We start from the raw sequence: 23,274 nt of genomic DNA, 5'->3' as shown, positions 1-23,274 counted from the left end.
GAGTGACTTGGCCGTCCATCTTGCCACCGGGTTGGACTGTCGAGTTGGACCCTACCTCGGCTGAGGAGGAGCATGAGGAGTGATGGGAAGATCTCTCTGTTTATTTACCGTTAGTTTTATTCCGCTGCACTTCGAACCTTGATGACTACTTTTGCAAAAGCTCCGATGATGATGTAATAATTTAATACTCTTTAATGCATGGTTTTATGCTTTATTGTATTTGCTCTGTGACTCACCATCGAGTGAGATTGTGGTACTTGATCCTGTCAGTGGCCTTGTCGGACTAGATCCGAGGGATTGACGGGTTATTCCCATTTAAGTGTGGTCTAGCCTCTAAGGCAGGACTTAGGCACTTAAGTTGGAATAATTCGGGTAGTTCCGCCACAGCTGGTATCGGAGCTTGTACCACCACAGAGGAATCAATAAAATATAAATACCATCCTTTTCGAAGTAAAACTTGGTAGAAACAATGTTGGATAGATCGTAGGACGATCAGGATAGACCTAGGACGTGAAGCCTTAGGATGATAGAAGGGTAGCTAGGTGGCTAAGTGATTAGGCCCTACAGGCCACTTTGAGGGACGGTAGTTCTTCCCTATTCCCTTTACATTGCTGTGAGGTCGTTCAGGACGAGCATGCATGCATTCTTAAATTAAACAAATGGATAATTGAGTAAAGACTTAAAAACAAAATGATGACCAACTAAGTATCCCAATACCATTTTTATAGTTGGAGAGCAGCTGAGTCTTATTTTTCTTGTTCTTTTTATAATTCTTTTTCTTTTACTTACGCTTAACCGTACACAGATGGCTTCCCACGGATCCTCAGACGACGGAAATGCACTGTCCCACACTGACGGGCTTGCACGAGAGGGCTTTCCCCGCATTTTGTGGGAGGTACTTTAGGGGGCCGGATACACGACACCTCCTCAGTACGCGGTGCAGCAGTTCGAGAAGCATCGAGTGTCCCGCTGTAGGGTGAGGATGACCTTGGAGCCTCATCCCCTGCAGCCAGGTTGGCGTTCACTGGACTCTGAGTCCTTTGGATATCGGGCTGAAGACACGATCGAGGCAATTGCTCTACATGGGTTGACCACCTTCTGCGGACTCCATCCCTTGGAGCTGTCTACCCACCCCATTGGCTTGTTTCCCGCGGAAAGGGAAGACGACCCAATGTGGAAGGATCGGGTGGAGCATGCCAAGGACATCTGGGCTATCTACCCAGGCCAGACTGCGCACTTGACCGTACGGTGCATGAATGCCCTGTACCGTCTGCAAGTGATGCGTGGTGAGGCGATGTCCCATCTGATGGCATTGTTGGAGGCAACAAAGATCACCCTGGACAACAGAGAGGAGCTCGTGGTTGATTTGTCCACTGAGATGGTGGAAAAGGACTTGCAGGTGGAGCAGCTATCCAATGAGATCCAAGAGTTGGAGGAATTAGTGGGGACCAGGGAGAACACCATCGAGGTTCTCGAGGATCAGCTCATTAACACCCAGCAGCAGCTTGCCGAGGCTAATGAGCACCTGGATATGCATCACCAGGAGATCCAGGACATGGAGGCCAACGAGGACGTCGACATTGAGGGAGGAGAGGAGCCTACCTCCAGCGTGGACACTGCTGGCTCAGGGAGACCACCTTCCCCCGAGTCGAGTGTTGCCTCGTTCGCTCACTAGGTGTCAGGGATAGAGTTAGAAGTCGGTTATGGTGGGACTCCTCGCAGCTAGCTTAGCTTTTGCACCCTTGGGGTACTAGGCTAGATAGAGTTGAGTCTTTTTGTGACCATGGATGTAACCGTGATAAACTCTTTTGGAAGCATGGTTGATGGATGATGTCAATTTTAAATTGGAAGGGAAGTTTATGCCTTTTGAAATCCTTTTTGTTTATGTCGGAATCTATCAATTCGCCTTTGACTCCTTCACCGCGATTAAACCTTAAACTTGGAGATATGGTATTAAGTATTTATGTGATTTTTCAGATGACCGGGAGACAACGTCGTGGCCAGAATGAGCGCGTTCCTCCACCGCCGCCACCGCCTCCCACTCTGCAGGAGCTAATGGCTCAGCAGAATGAGATCTTGAGGCAGCTAGCTCAGCGTCAGCCACCACCTCAGCATTATGGTGGTGGAGACCATCAGCGTCACCCCGCGGCAGCTACATACCAGGAGTTCCTCAGTACCCAGCCTCCATTGTTCACCAGGGCAGAGGACCCACTTGATGCAGATGTGTGGTTGAGAGTAGTGGAATCCAAATTCCCGCTACTCCATGGAGCTTGTTCAGAGGTCACTAAAGTCAGGTTCGCCACCCAGCAGCTTCGCGGACCCGCAAGGACTTGGTGGGACCATTTTCTTGCTATGCATCCAGAGGACCGAGAGGTGGAATGGAGAGAGTTCAAGGCAGCTTTCAGGGGACACCACATACCAGCCGGGATTATGGACTGAAAGCTCAATGAGTTTCTGGCACTCACTCAGGGCAACAGGACAGTGTTGCAGTATGCTCAGGCTTTTAATGTCCTGTGCCAGTATGCTGGATATCATGCAGATACGGACGAGAAGAAGAGAGACAGGTTCAGGAGGGGGCTCAGCACTAAGCTCTGTGACCGTCTCAACACCGTCCGGGCCAACAGCTATAATGAGTTAGTCAACATGGCTATCTCCCAGGAGGACTGCATCACAGTTCGACAGGCAGAAAAGAAGAGGAAGACCCCTGTGGCAGGACCCTTAGCTCAGCCACAGCGCTTCAGGATTGTGTCTGACACTCAGAGCAGGGGACCTCAGCAGCAGCAAGGGCGATGGGTGATCAGACCACAGCAGCAGCAACAGCAGGCGCCCAACCGCACACAGTTTCCAGCCTAGAGGAACAATCAGCAGCAGCAGCAGTATCGCCAGGCTAATGACAACAGGTGTTTCACATGCGGCAACACCGGACATTACGCCAAGAATTGCCCCAGGAACCAGCAGAGGCAGGGTCAGAAGGTGAATCAGAATCAAGGCAAGAGGCAGAAGGTGCAAGTGAGGCAAGGCAGGCTGAACTTCACCACCATGGCTGACATTCCAGAGGGAGTACCCGTCTTGACTGGTATCTTTACAGTTTTGAATTATCCTGCTATTGTTCTTTTTGATTCTGGTGCATCGCACAGTTTTATCAGTACCAAATTTAGTGCCAAGTGTCAGTTACCTTTCCTTCACACCAACGGGGGTATTACAATCTCAACACCAGGAGGCAGGATTGCCACCTATCAGGTCAATAGACACGTACCAATTAAGCTGGGTAGTTTCATTTTCAAAACCACTCTCTTGATAATGGGATTGGATAGTGTGGACATCATCCTAGGGACTGATTGGTTATCGTGACATCACGCGGTGATTGATGTCGCAGCCAGAGCCATAGAGATCCACTCCCCTTTGGATGGCGAGATCACCTTATATCTACCCGACCAGGGTTGTACCCGTTCCTGTGCCTTCGTTATGATAGAATCCCCAGTGGAAAAGATCCCAGTGGTCTGTGACTACCCAGATGTTTTCCCAGATGAATTGCCAGGGATGCCACCTGACCGAGACATTGAGTTCGCAATCGAATTGCAACCCGGGACTGCTCCTATCTCCAAGAGACCCTATAGGATGCCTCCCGTGGAATTGGCAGAACGGAAAAAGCAATTGCAAGAGTTGTTGGACAAGGGGTTTATTCACCCAAGTACTTCACCATGGGGATGTCCTGCCTTGTTCATGAAGAAAAAGGATGAGAGTTTGAGAATGTGTGTTGACTACCGCCCTCTCAATGCGGTGACTATCAAGAACAAATACCCACTGCCCCGCATTGATGTTTTGTTCGATCAGTTGGTGGGAGCCAAAGTGTTCTCCAAGATAGATCTTCGCTCAGGTTACCATCAAATCAAGATTCGAACCAGTGATATTCCCAAGACGGCCTTCTCAACCAGATATGGGCTGTATGAGTTTTTGGTGATGTCTTTTGGGCTGACTAATGCCCCGGCTTATTTTATGTACCTAATGAACTCCGTATTCATGCCAGAGTTGGACAAGTTCATGGTCGTTTTCATTGATGATATTCTGGTCTATTCCAAGAATGAAGACGAACATACTGAGCATCTGCACATCGTGCTTCAGTGACTGCGCGATCATCGTCTTTATGCTAAGTTGTCTAAATGTGAATTCTGGCTGAAGGAGATTAAATTCTTGGGTCACACAATTTCTCAGGATGGGATATCAGTTCATCCTGAGAAGGTACAAGAGGTGATGTATTGGAAACCCCCGACTACAGTGAGGCAAATTCGGAGTTTTCTGGGATTGGCAGGGTATTATCGACGATTTATTCCAGATTTCTCCAGAATTGCCAAACCAATGACTGAACTGTTAAAGAAGGGAGTCAAGTATGATTGGAGCCAAAAGTGTGAAGATGCCTTTCATACTTTGAGGCAGCATTTGACAACAGCCCCAGTGCTGGCTCAACCTGACAGCACCAAGCCATTTGAAGTTTATTGTGATGCTTCTGGTACTGGATTGGGATGTGTCTTGATGCAAGATAACAGAGTCATTGCTTATACTTCCCGAGCACTCAGACCCCATGAGCAGAACTACCCTACACATGATCTGGAGTTGGCGGCTGTGGTTCATGCTCTTAAGATATGGAGACACTACTTGATGGGAGCTCACTGTAACATCTACACTGATCACAAGAGTCTCAAATACATCTTCACTCAGGCAGATCTGAACATGAGGCAGAGGAGATGGTTAGAATTAATCAAGGACTATGATTTGGAGGTACATTACCACCCGGGCAAAGCCAATGTTGTAGCAGATGTCTTGAGCAGAAAGGCCCAGTGCAATTGTATGAGCATGGATGCAAGAATTACCACCCTGTGCGATGAATTGTGCAAGCTGAACCTGGAAGTTATTTCTTCAGGTGACTTAAACTATATCTCGGTGGAACCCACATTACAAGAGCAAATAGTCAGGGCACAGATTGAAGATAAGGGTGTTCAGGTTATCAAGGAAATGATCAAGCAGAAGGCAGAAAAATACAAGTGTTTCCGTCAGGACAGCAAGGGAACTTTATGGTTTGGAGATCGATTGGTTGTTCCCAAGGACCCTGAGCTCAGAAAGAAGATACTGGATGAAGCTCACCTTTCCATGTTCTCCATGCACCCTGGTAGCAACAAAATGTATCATGATCTCAGATCTTTATATTGGTGGACCAGAATGAAGAGGGAAATTGCCAAGTACATATCCGAGTGTGACACTTGCCAGAGGATAAAAGCTAGTCATTTGAAGGCAGCAGGCCCTTTGCAACCCCTTCCCATACCATCTTGGAAATGGGAGGACATTTGCATGGACTTTATCGTGGGATTGCCCAATACCTCCAGGCACCATGATTCCATTGGGGTTATTGTGGACAGGTTGACCAAGACCGCTCACTTCTTGCCAGTACACACCACCCACAGGACAGAGAAGTATGCAGAGATCTACATCGACCAGATAGTTTGTTTGCATGGGATACCAAGGACTATAGTCTCAGACAGAGGAGCACCATTTGTGGCACGATTTTGGGAACAATTGCAGGAATCACTTGGGACCCATGTCATACGAAGCTCAGCATACCATCCCCAAACAGATGGCCAAACAGAAAGGGTAAACCAGATTTTGGAAGACATGTTGCGGGCATGTGCACTACACTACAGAAAGGATTGGGACAAGTGTCTTTCTTTGGCAGAGTTTTCTTATAATAACAGCTACCAGTCCAGTCTAAAGATGGCACCTTTTGAAGCTTTATATGGGAGAAGATGCAGAACCCCGCTGAATTGGTCTCAAGCAGGAGAAAGGGAAATATTTGGGCCAGATTTGGTACTTGAGGCAGAGGAAAAGGTCAGGGTTATTACAAAGAACTTAGAAGCTGCTCAGGCCAGGCAAAAGAGCTATCATGACAAGAGGCGGAAGCCTCTACAGTTCGAGGTGGGAGATCATGTTTATCTTAAGGTATCACCCACCAAGGGTGTCCAGAGATTCGGAATTAAAGGCAAGTTAGCTCCTCGCTACATTGGACCCTACGAGATCAAGGAAGCTTGTGGAGCCGTAGCCTATCAATTGGAATTGCCACCTCACATGTCAGCAGTTCACAATGTATTTCATGTATCTCAGCTGCGGAAATGTGTCCGCCTACCCACTGAAGTGCTACCTGAGCCAGACATTGAGATAGAGCCAGACTTGTCCTATCAAGAGTACCCCGTCAAGGTATTAGATGAGAAAGAAAGGTCAACGCGGGCAAGGTCAATCCGAATGTATAAGGTTCAGTGGAGTCACCATTCAGCAGAAGAAGCTACATGGGAGACTGAGGCTTTTCTGCGCTCTCGCTTCCCCAACTTTCTGCCCAAAGGAGTCGGTACGTAACCCAAAACCCCACCCCCACCTGCCCTTTGAATACAATTATAAGAAAAACTTAGATAACAAGGATAGTCTAAGTTGTGGATTTAACTTAAAAAGGGCTTCCTTCTGAAGTTGCAAAGAGAATGACATTCGAAGAGCAGTTAACAAGAGAAACTTGAGTATAAGAAAGAGTAGCACACCAGCATGCCTCGTAGCACCCTCTAGAGGACTCTGTCTAAAATCTCGGGACGAGATTCCTTTAACGGGGGAGGGCTGTAACACCTCAGGTGTTACCATGGCTAAAACACATCTATGCACTGATGACTGTGATCACATGTGGTAGAAACTTGAGGAGAACATAAGAACCTTGGAGACCATGTGTTAATCAAGATTGTTAATGACCTAAGAGCATCACTCAAACTTTTGTGCACTTACTACCTTGGGCAAGAGGAGAGTAAACCCTAGACCTCTCTTGAACCCCATCTCCCAAAACCATGGTTGAGAGGGGGAGAGAATAAGCAAATGTGCAAATCATGAGTTAATCTTTAACCAAACTTTAAGTAACTTTATAACCAGCAAATATGGGAAGGAAATGTTGCAAAAAGACCCCTTGAGAAACCCCAAATCCCTTCCTTAAGTAGAGAAAGAGCTAGAGCTCTCAAATTCTCTCTAAGTCAAAAACTACACCTAATCTAAAGATCAACCGTGTTCACCTTGAAGATGGCATCAAAACCACCTAAGTTCTATACCAAAAATGTGGCATACCACCTAGGGCACCCACTGGAAAAAGTTGAGCCCGAGACCTTGACGTTTGACATGCCTTGGCATTGTTTTTGTCGCGAGGTGGGCAGAGAGACATACCTATTTTGGCGTCCAAAGATCTCCATACCTAGGGCATATCTGCCATGGCGACTCATGGATGAGAGACAGCCCTTGGTGCCAGGAAAAGACTCGCGCCGGATTTTGCCAAGATTCGCACGTTTGCGACTTGGGCGAGCTGTGGAACACGGGCAGAAGAAAAGCTCCACGTGTTCGACGCGCTCTGTGCACGCCAGAGCATGCCCGCGCGCGCCCCGCGTCGCGCCAAAGGCCAGCCGACGCCATGACCCGCGCCCGCGCCTATAAAGCCCACTTAGGCGTCGACCACACTCTTCCGCGCACGCTCAAACCTCACCGGAGCTCAACTCACCGTCGTTTGCCCGTGCACGGCGTGTCCGCGGCCACCCGAGCCCCTGCCGTCGTAGACCGGCCAACCCAGCTGTGACGGAACCTCCCAAGTAATTAGGCCCACCTACAGTTGTCCTTGTCCAACAGACATCAGACAACCCTGTAGATGTTCCTAAATCACTTGACAAGTTCGGTATCTTCTTTTCTCACCTTTCCAGGAACGTTTCACCCGTCTTGCATACATTACAGAACATCGGAGATATAGGAATGCGGAAGCGATTACATAAACTTTACATTTATTTAGAAAGTAAGATCAAGTTACTTATTACAGACCAGAGCTATAAAACGAGTGCTGAGTAGTATTATTACACATACCAAGGGAGGTAAAAACTCCTCCCGATAGTTTTAAACAAAAGTTCTATATGGAGGACCAAGTCCTCCCACACGTCAGTCTTGTTTCTCTTCCTTAGGAACCACCTTGGAGCAAAAGCAACAAAAATTTGACGCTTCCTCACCTAAAAACAACGGAGGGATAAACCCTGAGTATGGAATTACTCAGCAAGTCTTACCCGACTTAAGAAAAGACTCTCCAGGGTATGCTGGCTTAAGGGAGTCAAGGTAGGGCTTTTCAATAATCAAAGACTCTGTTTTTGCAGAAATGCTTACTAAAGTGGATCCTTAAAAATCCAGTTTTATTTGTCAAGTTAAGTAAAATTACCTGCAACTAGAGTTCTTTCTACCCTAGTTCAATCACTTGTCCTGCACTAGCCGATTTCTTAACAAAAACCCATCATCTTTAGTGGATTGCTATGTATAGGGCAGTGACCAAGTCTTTGTAACCGCGAAGGTACGGCGATCCGAATCGATTATACTCAGCTGAGGATCTCCAATCACACGACATATGTAGCACTTAACCCTTGCATATGTCAACCCGCCACCGGGGTTCTTAAGACCAGATCAGGTTCACGCAAATCGAGAGCACAGATACACCACCGTCTAGCCTCTTGCCACGGAGGGTACACGCTACTCTCGCCACCGCTCCATGCCCATTTCGTGTTATCTTATTCTGGCCTTAGTCTGCCCGAGGCAAGGCTTACCCATGACGAGGCATGTGACCAGTTAAAGGGTCCTCGGCTAGCAAGGCTACATCGAGACGGTCCTTAATCGACTCAGACGGAGACACTACACCGAGACTCTCTTCTCGTGCAAGTCACCCGCCCGGTCTCAGCTTACTCATTAAACCCAAAAACTTGGTACCTGGCAGAGGTACATCTTTTCCGATGTTGAATCCATCACGGCCGTGATGGATTCACCATCAAGTTTTATTTTTGAAAACATCCCTCCCACTTTGCCAAACATCTTTTGTAAAACACATCCTTTTGTTTTTCTAAAAGCAATACTAAGCATAGGAAAACCTTTTTGTAAAAACAGGGTTTTAAGGAAGGTAATCAAGTTAAAGGAAGGTAATGCAGGAATTGTTTAAGCATTCAACTCCTATCACCTAATGCAACAATCAAGTGAGAAAGATTTTAAAAACATCAAGGAAGGTGGCAAATGCACCGGGGCTTGCTTTCGTTAGTAGGTGAGTCAGGCTCGGTCCCGCAGATATCGAAGTAGAAACAATTCCCGGCCTGAGAATCCAAAGGTGGTGGTGTCTTCTCTTCGGTCACTTCAATATCTTCTTCGTTTTCTAAATATAACCATATAGGTATATATATAAGAATGAATGCCATGTAATGCTCATGAGAGTGCGAAGGTAATAAAGATTTATTAACTAAGTCTTGAATACAACTTTCCTTCACGGAACTCCGAGAACTTAGGATTTCCGGAGTCAGTAAAGGAGTTCAAAGGGCAGGGGGTTTTAGGTTCTAAGTAGCAAACAAGGTCCAAATCAACCCAAACTCTACCCAAGGCTTCTAAATGATGTGTAAAGCTTATATAAAAAGTTTGGACATTTTTGGAATTACCATATGTTTTCTAAAAATCTAGAACTAATACTTTAAGCTTCTTTAAATGCCTTAAAATTCCTTATTTAACCTAAAAATCATGAAACTATTTTTATTAAATTCTAGGGAAAATAAGAAACCTAGGAAAATTGGTTTCACAATTTTAGGATTTTTCTACAATTTTCTACAAGTTATTTGGTTCTGAAGTAAAAAGAAAAGGAAAAAGGCATTAACAGTAATGGGCTGACTTTGGCCCACATGGCCCAGACCTAAGCAGAAGCACGCCCGCGCCCGCGCTGGTGGCTTTACAGAAAGGCCCTCAGGGTTTTAGCTAACTGGGAACAGGTTCTTTTACTATTTCACAGAGTCGCTGACATTTTGCAGATAAACCCCTGAAGTTCTAATTCTTCGCAGCACTGGGTCCACGACGACGTCGCGCGCGGCCGAGCTCCGACGAGCGCCTGCACCGGCCGAATGGGGCAACGGCTAGGTTTCCCGAGCGGCGGACATCAAATCGGACCTATCCCGAGCATTTCCCCTAACCTAATTTCATCTATGGCCAACTAATGAGCTCTGGCCACGACGACCGCGAGCGGAGCTAAGGGTTGATCGCGTTCCCGGCGATTAAGGGGGACTTAGTTCAATTGGGTTGGTCGGTGAGCATCACAGGTACACGAGAGCACTCAAACGAGGGAGCAATCGGTATGAACTAACCTGAGCTAAGCTAGCCGCAGCGAGGTGTGTTTCACGGCGGCGGAGACCGAAATTGGGGGAAGTTTGAAATTGGTGAGCTCTGGAGGACGATTGAGGGTGGGAGTGGGGGCTCTGGTTTCACGATGAGGTAGCGCAGCTGCCCGCGCCATCAATTTATAGAGGGCATCGACGGTGGCCGGGAATTTGGAGAAGGACGCGCGGCGGCCGGAGGTGAAGAAGAACGTGGGTGCGGTGAATTCGTGTCCACCGTCGTGGCAACCTCACCGGCGTTGAGAAGACAGCGGGAGGGAGTCACGGCGACGCGGTGGAAAGGCAGAGCCACGCGGCGCAAGGCCGGGAGGCGGTGGTTCACCGATGAGCCTATCGTTCCAGCCGCAAAGCGGAAAGGGAGGCCACGATGAGTCACTGGAGTGACCTCCAGCTCACCGGCGGCAGAGATTCTTTTACCCGAGAGGTTATCCACACTAGTAAGAATGTGATCATCAGTGACGATTTTCTAGTGACGCTGGTGACTTCAGTCACAGATTGATACATTTCTATGACCAAATTGATAGCTTCGTCAACAATTACAAGGGACGAAGATTAGACTTGAATATTAAAGACGAAAATGAAAGGAACGTCATAGACGAAAATGAAAGGAACGTCACAGATTAATTTGGCTTGATCGGCTGACGTAATGCTGAAATAAATTGGTCACAGATGAGTTTTAGTAAAAAACGGCCCACGTGTACACACGGCGTGGGATCCTTGGCCTACATGGGCCGCAGTTTTTTGGGACACAGCCCCACCTGGCGACGCGGACCCGGTCCAGTACGAAGCGGCAGTTAGTTATTTGGCAAAAAAAAGGTGCGCCCGCGGAGCTTCGAACCAGGGACCTGCGGCTTGCGTTAAATCGTTGCTACCACCAGACTACGGACTTGTTCGTGTATATAAAGAAACTTCCCGTTTATTAATGTGTTCCCATCTGTCGTTATGTTAACAGGTTTTCCCAGCCGCCATTCTGCGATCACGCCTGTTCTGTTTTTTCCTGCTGCGATCTGCGCTTGTGCGATCGGCCGTCAGGTTACGGCACACAACGACGCCGGCGTCTGTCGTCGTCCGCTTGATCGGCAACTGGGTAGCGTCGCAGCGAACGAGCGATCTTGTCGCCTGATCCATTGATCCAACTGTGTTGGAAGAACGGCGTCGTCTGCAAACAGCGAGGCAGAGAAGCTTCGGGCGCGGCAAAGCAGCGGCGTCTTGCGCATAGCTACGGCGGGCGTGGACAGAACAGCGGCAGGGCGGGGAGAAAAGACAAGGTTTGATGTGTTGTGTTTTTGACAATAAGGTTCTATGTGCGTTTGAATTTTATTTCATATATGCATGTGTTTGATGTGGTGTTCAATTTTGTTCAATGTAATCATAGTTATGGAGTTAATGCAAGTTTTAATTTATTGTCAAAATAGATGGATAGAAGATGGGTTTATGGGAAACAATTCACACCTGCATATGTGAAAGGAGTTGAAGAGTTCATGAATTTTGTTACTGAAAGATACCCAGAAGACACAGACATTCGTTGTCCGTGCGTGAATTGTCTTAATCAAAGGTTGCGACCTCAGAGTGAAGTAGAAACTCATATACACATTTATGGAATGTCAGCTACATACACGAGGTGGATTCATCATGGGGAGTCAGCAGATACAGAAGTTGAGGGTATAGAGGAGGATGTCGAAGGATATGATAATGACTTTGGGATAAATATGGATGTGGACGATGATGTTTACGATGATGATCATGGAGTACCTGAGATGATCGGTGAACTGTTTGCAGCGGCAGAGGCTGATGGAGAAGAGCCAAGATTTGCAGGAGTTCTTGGAGATGCAAAGAAGGCACTTAGTCCGGGTTCTAGCCATTCAAAATTTTCTTTTATGGTGAGGATGTTGTATATGAAGTCTCGTTATCGAATCAGCAATACAGCATTTTCAGCAATGATGAAGCTGATGTCCGATGGATACCCTAATAGTGAGTTGCCAAAATCATATAATGAGGCCATGCAATATCTTAAAGAATTGGGCCTTGGATACGAAAACATCCATGTGTGCAAGAACAATTGTGTGTTGTTTCGGAATGTTAATGCTAAATTGAATGAGTGCCCAGTATGCACAGAGTCTAGATGGAAAGATGAAACTGGTTCGAAGCGGGTTCCACATAAGGTTTTGAGGCATTCTCCACTGTTGCCAAGGTTGAAAAGAATTTTTGCTTCAAAACAAACTTCAGAGGAAACACAATGGCACAAGAAAGTGAGGAAGCCAGTCGCCAATGTGATGAGCCATCCAGCTGATGGGGAAGCGTGGAAGGACTTTGACCGAAAGTACCCAGGTTTTGCAAATGATCCGAGGAACCTGAGGCTAGCCTTAGCTACCGATGGATTCAATCCATTTGGCAACATGAGTACCCAGTACAGTATGTGGCCAGTGCTTGTGACACCGCTTAATCTCCCACCATGGGAATGCGTGAATCCAACAAACTGCTTTATGTCTTTACTCATCCCAGGTCCAAGATGTCCAGGAAAGGATTTTGATTTGTTCCTTGAGCCCCTAATTGAAGAACTGCTGAAGCTATGGAAGGGTGTCAAGACATATGATGCATGTACTGGTAGGAAGTTCGACCTTCGTGCTGCTGTACTATGGTGTATACATGATTATCCAGCGCTGGCCACGTTATCTGGGCGAACAACAAAAGGGTATTATGCATGTATTTATTGCGACAAGAATCCGTTGTCTATGGCAATAAGGAACAAATTATGCTACATTGGACATCGTCGTTACCTTAAAAGGACACATTCATGGCGGAATAGCTTGGATTTCAATGGTAAGCGTGAAAACAAAGTTGTGCCTGGCAGGTTCACTGCGGATGAGGTCCTACAAGAGCTAGAGAAGGTGAAAGATGTCAGACCAGGGAAGCAGGCTGACATTACTGGAAATAAAAGGAAGCGTAGTAGTGACGGTCCAAAGATTTATAGCCGGAAATCTGGGTTGTGGCAATTGCCATATTGGAAAGATTTGATGCTTCCACATAATCTCGATGTGATGCACATAGAGAAAAATGTATGTGAAAATATTCTTTGCACACTACTTAGTATACCAGGCAAGTCCAAGGACACACATAATGCAAGGCTAGATTTGTATGATATGGGCATAAGACCTGAACTGCACTTGCAACAAGATGGCAACTCGGCCTGCAGGGCTCCACCTGCTCCATATGTGTTGGGGAAGGATCAGAAAGTCGAGTTTTGCAAGTTCCTCAAAGGTATCAAGTTTCCTGATGGATTTGCGGATAACCTAGCAAGATACATAAGTGAAGATGGTTCAAAGGTGGTTGGAAAACTGAAAACACATTCTTGCCACATACTCCTACAGAGAATCATAGCCGCTGGCCTTAGAGGACTGGTGAGGAAGGATGTATATGAAGCAATTGCAGAGCTGGGGACCTTCTTTAGGGAACTATGTAGTAGAAATCTACGGATAGATGTTGTGCAACGGCTAAAAGGAGATATTCCATTGATCCTATGCAAGCTTGAGAAAATATTTCCACCTGCCTTCTTTGATGTCATGGTGCACTTGAGTGTCCATCTTCCCGATGAGGCAATGCTTAGAGGACCTGTTCAGTATGGATGGATGTACCCAATAGAAAGGCGACTAGGCACTTTGAAAAATTTTGTAAGGAACAGGGCTAGGCCGGAAGGATCAATTGCTGAGGCATATATGGCAAGTGATACCTTAACATTTTGTTCTAGGTACATGAAGGATGTTGACACTAGATTTAACCAGGATGATGATAGTGGTACAGAGATGCCATTGCCTAATGACATGTCTGTTTTTAAGCATGGTGCTACTCTTGTTGGAGGTACTAAGACTGAGTACATTGATGATGCTACCATGAATAAGTTAGTTTGGTATGTGCTACATAATGCTGATGAAGTACAGGAATATTTGACGTAAGTTAGTTTGGTATGTGCTACATAATTTATGTTATGTTTATTAAATTTGAAAATATGCTTATGAATAAAGTATGCCATGCAGTCTGTACAGGGAGGAGCTATCGCAGCAAGGTGCACGTCCAAATGATGTTGATCGAATGGTTCAACAAGGATTTGCAAAGTGGTTTATGTCCCATGTAAGTCACTAAACTTTTATGTTATAGGTTTACTAAATTTTTGGGTATGCATATGTAATTGCTCAGCTGAGTAATTTTGTTGCAACAGGTTGAGAAGAAGCGTAATGAGAATCCAGAATTGGTTAGCGAAGGACTGTGGGCACTGTCATGTGGCCTAGCTCGGCGAGTTAAGACTAGTATAGCTTGCAAGATTAATGGAGTGCGGTTTAGCACAGTGGATCGTGAGAAGTTCATGCAGACACAAAATAGTGGTGTAATGACTGAAGGTGAACATAATGGGGAGAACATAGATTTTTATGGTGTCCTTAAAGAGGTAATTGAGTTACAATATAACTCGAATTATCAAGTTCGTCGGTCGGTGGTTGTATTTCGATGCGATTGGTACAACCAAGTAGGAAAGACTGTGGGCATTCGAGATGACAGCCATTTCAAATCCATCAATGTGCATTCATTTTGGTACAAGTCCGATCCTTTTATCTTGGCAGACCAAGCGAAAAAGATATTTTACCTGCAAGACACAACTCCACAATGTAAAGATTTCCGAGTTGTGCAGAAATTTGAGCATAGGAATATTTATGATGTGGCTGAAAAATATGAGGGCAATAATGATGTGCATCAGGATGATTATTGTTCTGATACAGACCATATAGTGCAAGAAGGTGATGATAATCAGGTTCTGCACAATGTTGAAGGTGGAGAAGCCAGTCTAATTGAAGGCAATTTAGAGGAACTAATAAGAAAAAAGAAGGAAGCTGCTATTATTCTTGAAGATAGTGAGGATGAGGAGGAAGATGATACAATGTTTCAATATTTTAATGATGGTGGCGATGACAACAATGATGACATGTCCATAGAAGATGAAGATGAGGATTTCTAGTATTGATAGTTGATTTATGAAGTGTTCAGTTCAGATTAGTACGGATAGATGATATAATGTATTTTCTGTATTTTCAGAACTGAATGTGTGTCTGAAATACTGAATTTGGGGTGAACTGAACTTGTGGTGAACTGAATGTGTATTCTGTATTTTCTGTATTTTTAGAACTGAACATCTGAAAATTTTCAGTTCATGTGATCTAAGCTGGGTTTATGGGAATCAATTTTCAGTTCATGTGATCTAAGCAAGTTTTAATTTATTGTCAAAATTTAAGCTGGGTTTTAATCTGAAAATGCAGAAGTCTGAACTGATCTCTGAAAATGAAATGACCATCTAGGCAGTTTAGAATCTGAACTTTGAACTGGGCAGTTTAGAATCTGATTGCTTTGAACTTTGAACTGGGCAGAGTTCTCAGATTGCTTGAACTGGGCAGTTTAGAACTCATTAGTTTAGAACTCATTAGTTTAGAATCTGAACTGGGCAGTTTAGAACTCATTAGTTTAGAATCTGAACTTTGAACTGGGCAGAGTTCTCAGATTGCTTGAGAATTTATGAACTTTGGCTGGTTTTGTGGATTTGAATCTGAACTTTGAACTTTGGACTGAGCTATATATCTCAGAGAACTGAACTTTGAACAAATAGATAACCAACAATTCTGAGCTGGTTTTTTGGATTTGAATCTGAACTTTGAACAAATAGATAACCAACAAATCTGAGCTAGTTTTGTGGAATTGAATCTGAACTTTGAACAAATAAATAACCAACAAATCTGAGCTGGGCAGCAATCTGAACTGGGCACCAATCTGAACTGGGCAGCAGAGTTAACTCTGAACTGAACAATCTGAAAATGCAGACTCTGAACTGGGCGCTCGGTTACATCCTGGACAGAGAACAGTTTATGCTTAAATATAACTGCGCTATGTTACTAACGAACAAACGTGACTAGTCCAATGGTAACTCCTTGCTGCTGTGAACCCTGGCGTCTTGTGTTCGAGCTTTGGGATAGGTAGGTTTTTTTTTGTTTTGTTTACATTTTTCAATCATTTTCGAATTTTTCTTTTATTTATTTACATGTATAGCACCCGTTTCTCCAAATCATTTCAACCTTTTTTTGGGGTGTTAATGGAGGTGTACCATGATGTTTTGTGCCGGTGCAATTTTTAGAACTAGTTTAACTATTAATGTAAGTATTTGTTATTTTACTAAAGAATAAGTGCTAAAAAACCTTAGGTAGCTAGAAACATCTATAAACTTGCATGTACACTGCATTTTGGTGTACAATGTTGACAAAAACATGCAATTCGTTCTGACAAAGTGGTGACAATACATCCTACAAAAATGCATACAACCCTCATATAAGGCTAATTACTAAGTGAGACATGTTCATGCTTGTGATGGATCTATACTACCACTTTCTCCAAATCATTTTAAACTTTAATGGCATGTTTATTGAACCAACCTATGATGTTGTGTGCAGTTATGCATTTTTCAGACCTAGTTTACTAATTACTGTAATTATTTGTTGTATTTCGTAAAGATATTTGTTACAATACCATAGCCTAGCTAGAAAACTCTAAAAACTTGCATGGACCATTCATTTTGGTGTACAATGTTCACAAAATAGTTTCAACTCATTCGGACAAAGTGGTGACACACATCCTAAGAAAGGCATACATCTCTCATACAAGGCTAATTACTAAGTGAGAGATGTTCATGCTTGTGATGGATCAATACTACCACTTTCTCCAAACCATTTTAAACTTTAATGGCATGATTATTGAACCAACATATGATGTTGTGTGCAAGTTATGCATTGTTCAGACCTAGTTTACTAATTACTGTAATTATTTGTTGTATTTCGTAAAGATATTTGTTACAATACCATAGCCTAGCTAGAAAACTCTAAAAACTTGCATGGACCATTCATTTTGGTGTACAATGTTCACAAAATAGTTTCAACTCATTCGGACAAAGTGGTGACACACATCCTAAGAAATGCATACATCTCTCATATAAGGCTAATTACTAAGTGAGAGATGCTATTGCAAGTGAGAGATGTATAGTACCACTATTGCAAAAATATTTCAAAATATTATAACATGATCATAAACCCAACTAATGTGTCCATGAATAGATAATTGCAAAAAAAAACATAGAGATAAATAAAAAACAAAGAATTAATATAAAATGGTATGCAAAACACAAAAAAAGTCTCCTTGCAGGCGCTTGAACCTTGGAGCTCGGCCTTATAGTTAGCAAGTCAAACCATTGGGCTATGCACGTGTTTTCAACATATACCCAGCGCTAGTATACTTAAACGCATTAGACTCCGCATTGCCAAACACATTGGGCGCCAAAAACATTTTCGCCGTCGTCACTAAAACATACTCCGCTCTCATCCTCTATCTCCCGCACTCCTCTTATTTCTCCCCCACTCTTCTTTCTCCCCCACTTCTCCAAACCTAATCGCCGCCGCCGGGACACGACGGCTGTCGACGACCTGCCCCCTCGACCAGGAACCTCACCGCCGCCGCTGGGACACATCCGCCGTCGACGACCTGCCCCCTCGACCAGGTACCTCACAGCCGCCCCCTTACCTCTAATCGCGTCGATGAGCTGCGTCGGCGCCGACTTCACTCGCCGCATCCCGCTCTATCTCATTGCCATCCCCATTTCTCTCGCCCCTTCCACCTAACACGCCCCATCCACATTGCTCTCGCTAACCCCTAAACCCTAACATCGCTGGATTTGGGTCATCGCAGACGACCTTGATGGTGAACAAAAGGAGGCACATAAGTCAGAAAGGTCCAACCCCTAAACCCTAAGCATCGCTAGATTTAGTTTAATTATTCATTCGTTGTTATCAGAGATATTGTATATTGATTTATGTAATCATTGTGCACTCATACAGTTGTGTTTGGTTCCTTACATTGTGTTATATGCAGTCACATCCATGTTTTAGTAGAGAACTTATGTTTCTAGTACTGGTAGACAAGGTTCAAGAAAGCGCGATTAGGCGTGCGATTAGGCGCGGTTAAGCGCTGCGCAGAGGGTCAACGCATCGCTTACCTACTAAGCGGGCAATTAAGCGCTGGCCCTGCTTAATCGTGCCCATTCGGCATGTTTAAGGGAGTAGAGGAGGGAGAGGAAGAGGAGGAACACCTCCGGGGTCAATCCAGCAGGCAGCAAATCGACGGATCAACGAGAGAGAGAGAGAGCGGACGGACCTACGATGGCTGCAGGCAGCAGATTGGTGAGAGAGAGGCGGAGCGGCTTCACGGTAGAGGTGAAGATCGCACGAGGGAGGAGAGGCTTCGGGAGAGGGAGCCGGAGAGCGTACGGCACGGAGGAGAGGTCATCACGGGAGAGGGGTTTTGCGTTGAGCCTCCTGGCAGGTGGGCCTAGTGGGCTGCAGACTCATGAAGAGAGGAGGTGGGGGTTAAGGGCTGCTGCAGGGTGGCCCAATATCATGTATTTTTTTCTTTTTTTAACAAAAATGATTAAGCACGATTAATCACGCTTAAGCATTTTCACCACCATACCGCTCGCTCAGCGCTTAGTGCTTTCTTGAACCTTGCTGGTAGAAAGAGATGAGAATATCTTCACTTTTTTTGTTCATCAGCTTGTGTAAATCTACATCGCCTAATCAATGTACTAGCTAGTACTTTGAACATTGTTTAAGCCTGCATAAAGATTTCCACAACCAAACAGGGGAAACACTACAGTTACAGTGCAACCACAATTATGAACTTGCACAATAATAACCAAGCTTCATAATGACTGAATCTACACATCTTATCTATTTGCTTTTAGTCAAATCCTTCCCTGCAAATAGTAGTACCTCTTAGCTTTTAGTAAAATCCTTTACATTATCTAATACACACAGTATGCTTGTTCTTATCTATCTTGCAAGTAGTTCAACATGAGCGAACTGCTTATGAGAGAAGACGGGATAAACAAGTGGAGGAGAATATAAAGAAGATGCAAGATTTGGGTCTGAACAAATATACTTCTGTTCTAAATAATTCTGTCTCACCATCTGCATCAACAAAGGGGAAACATGCAGCAAACAAGATAAATACTAGTTCAGATTCGGATTCATATGTCTCTTTCTATCTCCTTGACGATGATGATCAAGGAGATACTGATGATGACAGTGAATATTATGAGCAGCCAAAACCCCTGGCAATGAAGGTGCTCCTTCTATCTTCAAAGTAGTGGATGCCAAATAGTTGCATTGCATTTCAATGTTTTTTATCTGGTGTTTAATATATGCTCATGCCTTTAGATTCATATTCTTTATTTCATACCTCTTAATTAATATATGGTCTTGCTTTTTAATGCACATGACTTTTTTTGTGGACAGTATCCTAGAAGAGGTAGAAACACAACCCTTGCTTCAAAGAAGAAGATAGACCCCAACATGGCTCCAGGCATTAGGTTCAGCAAGAGAGTGAGGGCAGGTGCACAACCAGAGGAGCAATCTTCAAAAAGGTTTCACTCTACAGAGATAGATGGCCACAATGTACAGGAACCAACAGATGGAAATGATCACATACCAAACAGCCCTACTACACCTGGACTTGCTGATCATTTCAGCAGAGCTGCAGAGGAAGCCATGGCATCTGCTGCTCATGATAGTACAGGTGATGCTGAAGGCAACAGCCGTACTACACCTGGACTTGCTGATCATTTCAGCAGAGCTGAAGAGGAAGCCATGGCATCTGCTGCTCATGACAGTACAGGTGATGCTCAAGCCAATGTAGCTAGAGATGAAGAAACTGAAGGCAAGTTCTATTTTTTCAGTCAAATAAGGCATCTCTTTTGTTGATTTGCATGAAACAAAACAATTTCATTATTCAATAAAAGCGAATTATATTTTGTAGCTCCTACACAGCGAGCACCAAGGAGACCCAGGGCAGCAACCAAGGGAAAACAACTGGACAGGATGACTAAAGTTATGCAAAGGAGACTGCCCATAGCTGTTGAGGAAGGCAAAAAAAGGCCACATGAACCTGTTCAAGCTGCCAAGTTTGCATCAGAGGCTGGCATCATTATTCGGGAAACCATGCCTATCCTAACTCGTTGGAAAGATTACAAGGACGACCAGAAATACTACAACAGCTTTGTGTCACAGCTAAATGTAAGTGCATTACTGATTCTATGGTTCACTTGTATACTGCTTAACCTGAATTGACTAACTATGGAATTGTCATATGCATAGGGGCGCTTGTCCGTTAACACTGAGGACAAGGCAACAAAGGAAGCTTGCACCGATATGCTACGCTCTGCGGTAAAAAACCAGCGTTATCGGCTCAAGCAGAAATACTTCAATGGTGTACCTGCAAATGAGATTAGCACAACTTCTCCTGTATCTTACATGACTGATGAACAGTGGAGGGCATTAGTTGCAAAGTGGTCTGATCCAAAGAACATGGTATGGGTATCTTGTCATATATTGTTCTTTCACTATACGTTTGCAAAGGATCTTCGCATATTGAACCTATGATCTAATCTGACATGTTCATTCTCTTGTAGGAAATAAGTGCAAAGAACAAGCAGAACCGCAGTCAAGTCAAGTTTCATCAGGCTACGGGTTCTCGCTGCTATGTGGCACACTTACATGCATATGTAAGTAACTATTACCTTGTAGTACTACCTGCACTTGTGCACTCAACTTCTATTGCATTTGATCTGAGCAAACTTCGCTGTGATTGTTTATCCACGAAACAGAAGCAGAAGAGAAACCGAGAAGAACCCAGCTTAGACCAGACTGAAGAACTAGATGCGGTGGACGCCTTCAAGACCTGTCATACCAGCTCCAAACGTGGCCTGAGTGAACCGGCAAGAGAAGCACTTGTAAGTTCATTTGTTTTCTTTATTTAGTGTAATTTTTATGAGATCATATGAGGGAGGCTGGCTGTGGGTCGATGGAACGAAGGGGAGTGAGATCGATGAGTGAGATCGCTTGTCCCATCCCAGGGGAGTTCAGATCATAGTCTATTTTGTCTGCCATCAAATTTCTGAAATGAAAGTAAATATCATAGTCTATTTTTTGTAGGACCCGTGCACTAGAAATGTATAGGTTTTAGAGTCTTTGTTAAGCAAATCTGCTATAATTTGTAACTGTTTTCACATTATTTTTCATAGTCTATTTATAGAGTATTTCAAATGAATAGCTTTTAATTTGCCATCAAATGTATAGCTTTTAAGCAAATCTGCTATAATTTGTAACTGCTATAATCTGCTTTAATTTGCCATCAAATGTATAGCTTTTAGAGTCTGTCAGTCTATTTTTCATAGTCTTTGTTAATGCCTTGTAGGACCCGTGCACTAGAAATGAAAGTCACTGTTTTCACATTATTGTCAGCATCTTGCTGTTGCTCATTAGCAATAACATGTAACTGTTTCTGTCCATGATATTTCAGTCTCATATGGAGGCTTTGAGGGCTGAACCTGTTGCTGAAGGTGAGATGCCAGCATCCAGTGTGCACCTTGTGTCGAAGGTGCTGTCCCAGAGCAGCTCACACCAATTCCTGAAAAGCGTCGGCATCAAAACATCGGCAACCTCCAAGGCTTCATCATCAAATCATAGTGAGCTTCGGGAACAACTTGCAGCTGAAGCGACGGCTGCTGTTCAAGGTGAACTCGACCAGCTCAGGAAGAAATGTGAAGAAGCTGAGGAACAGCAGGCGAGGACACAAAGGGAGTTGGAGGAGTACAAGAAGATAACAGAGAAGAACAGCAAGGAGATGGAGGAGACCAATGTGCTCATCAAGAAGCTCTTGTCCTTGCATGGTAACTCTTCTTCGACATGAGGGCTGCTAGTCAGAGCTGCTGTTTTTGGCCTGTTCTTTGACATGAGGGTACCCAAAAACTCTAGTTGCTCGTGGGTGTCAACTTTTGATTATATGCTGTTATGTTTGTGCAAACTCAACTGAAATGTGAACTCAAGTGGTGATGCTATGAACTGAGTTTAGTGTTGTCCACTTAGTTTGTATGCGCACTGGAATACTAGTTGTATTCATCTATGGAATATGGAATTGTGTGCTCATTCCTCTGTTCTAGTATATTTTGCAATTTCCAATAAAATTATTCTCTGCACATCTGTGACCAAACTGGTGGCATATAATAAAACATATGCCACGTCAGCTGCCACTGTACTAGCCACGTCAGCGTTACGTCAGCGCTGACGTCAGCTGCCACGTCACTAGCCACGTCAGCGCTGACGTCATACGCATCAGCACCTTCCAAACGGCTGGTAATGACCAAACCACGGCTCTATCTGTGACGATACCGTACCGTCACAGCAACCAAACAGCGTTAACAACGCCCTCAGTTTGCTCGGGCAGACGACGAATTATGACGGAAAAGTGTCTTCCTCTATGACCACAACTGATCGTCATAGCATGCATTCACTTCCATGACAACGCGCCTTTCGTCACAGAATGTATACACATCGATGACGAAACTGAGTAGTCCGTCACAACACAACAAATGTGACGCGACCCCTATGACCAAATCGAACTCGTCACAAATTCGTCACAAACCTTACTCTGTGACGATATATACACATGCAGTGACGCAATACGAACGTCATCGATGATAAGATCTCTACTAGTGCCACTAGCCACGAGCGCGAATCCGGACGGCGGCAGCACGAATCGTGGTGAAGGTCGTCGGCGGTGAGCTGAGCTGGTGTTCTGATCCGATCGGCTACTGTACCATGGAATTCCTCATTCAGATGAACTGACAACCCGATTTGCAGAGCTATTTGCTCCCATTTTTGTGTAATGACATGATCGACACTCTTTAGCAAAGCTATAGTCCTAAGATCCAGCTACAACATTGTTATAGCAAAACTAGGCAAATTCTTGCTCAATCATGCATTAATTCATGTCCAAAGTCACTGTAGTTGCACTGTCAGTCTGAATTTCAGAATTCAACCAGCCTGACAGCCCATCTTTGGTTGAAATTTTCTCCAATTTCTTCTCAATAACTATGCTTACACTCTTAAGCAAAGTTGTTCTCCTTTGTTAG

At 44.5% G+C, this 23,274-nt stretch overlaps 2 protein-coding genes across 2 annotated transcripts; both read left to right on the top strand.

Annotated features, from left to right (window-relative positions):
• Positions 1-19,004: 19,004 nt before the first annotated feature.
• On the top strand, positions 19,005-20,421 carry LOC118477055 (uncharacterized). Its single transcript, XM_035967594.1, has 3 exons — positions 19,005-19,428; positions 19,601-19,864; positions 20,383-20,421. The coding sequence occupies exons 1-3, from the start codon at positions 19,216-19,218 to the stop codon at positions 20,419-20,421; spliced, it is 516 nt and encodes a 171-aa protein (XP_035823487.1). The 5' UTR covers positions 19,005-19,215.
• Positions 20,339-22,288, top strand: LOC118476892 (uncharacterized). Its single transcript, XM_035967232.1, has 5 exons — positions 20,339-20,377; positions 20,459-20,671; positions 20,773-20,865; positions 20,968-21,093; positions 21,663-22,288. The coding sequence occupies exons 2-5, from the start codon at positions 20,513-20,515 to the stop codon at positions 22,050-22,052; spliced, it is 768 nt and encodes a 255-aa protein (XP_035823125.1). The 5' UTR covers positions 20,339-20,377; positions 20,459-20,512; the 3' UTR covers positions 22,053-22,288.
• The last annotated feature ends 986 nt before the right edge of the window (positions 22,289-23,274 follow it).

This window comes from Zea mays, chromosome 4 (assembly GCF_902167145.1).
Source record: "Zea mays cultivar B73 chromosome 4, Zm-B73-REFERENCE-NAM-5.0, whole genome shotgun sequence".
Lineage (NCBI taxonomy): Eukaryota > Viridiplantae > Streptophyta > Magnoliopsida > Poales > Poaceae > Zea > Zea mays.
This window is presented reverse-complemented; position numbering and strand designations above follow the sequence as displayed.

What these genes read in the sequence shown, in the direction of transcription:
- LOC118477055 (XM_035967594.1), top strand. Translation starts at nt 19,216, where the DNA reads ATGCAAGATTTGGGTCTGAACAAATATACTTCTGTTCTAAATAATTCT. An exon ending in CAAAACCCCTGGCAATGAAG is followed by an intron (nt 19,429 to 19,600) that starts GTGCTCCTTCTA and finishes TTTTGTGGACAG; the next exon opens with TATCCTAGAAGAGGTAGAAA. An exon ending in AGGAAGCCATGGCATCTGCT is followed by an intron (nt 19,865 to 20,382) that starts GCTCATGATAGT and finishes GCTAAATGTAAG; the next exon opens with TGCATTACTGATTCTATGGT.
- LOC118476892 (XM_035967232.1), top strand. Translation starts at nt 20,513, where the DNA reads ATGCTACGCTCTGCGGTAAAAAACCAGCGTTATCGGCTCAAGCAGAAA. An exon ending in TGGCACACTTACATGCATAT is followed by an intron (nt 20,866 to 20,967) that starts GTAAGTAACTAT and finishes TCCACGAAACAG; the next exon opens with AAGCAGAAGAGAAACCGAGA. An exon ending in AACCGGCAAGAGAAGCACTT is followed by an intron (nt 21,094 to 21,662) that starts GTAAGTTCATTT and finishes ATGATATTTCAG; the next exon opens with TCTCATATGGAGGCTTTGAG.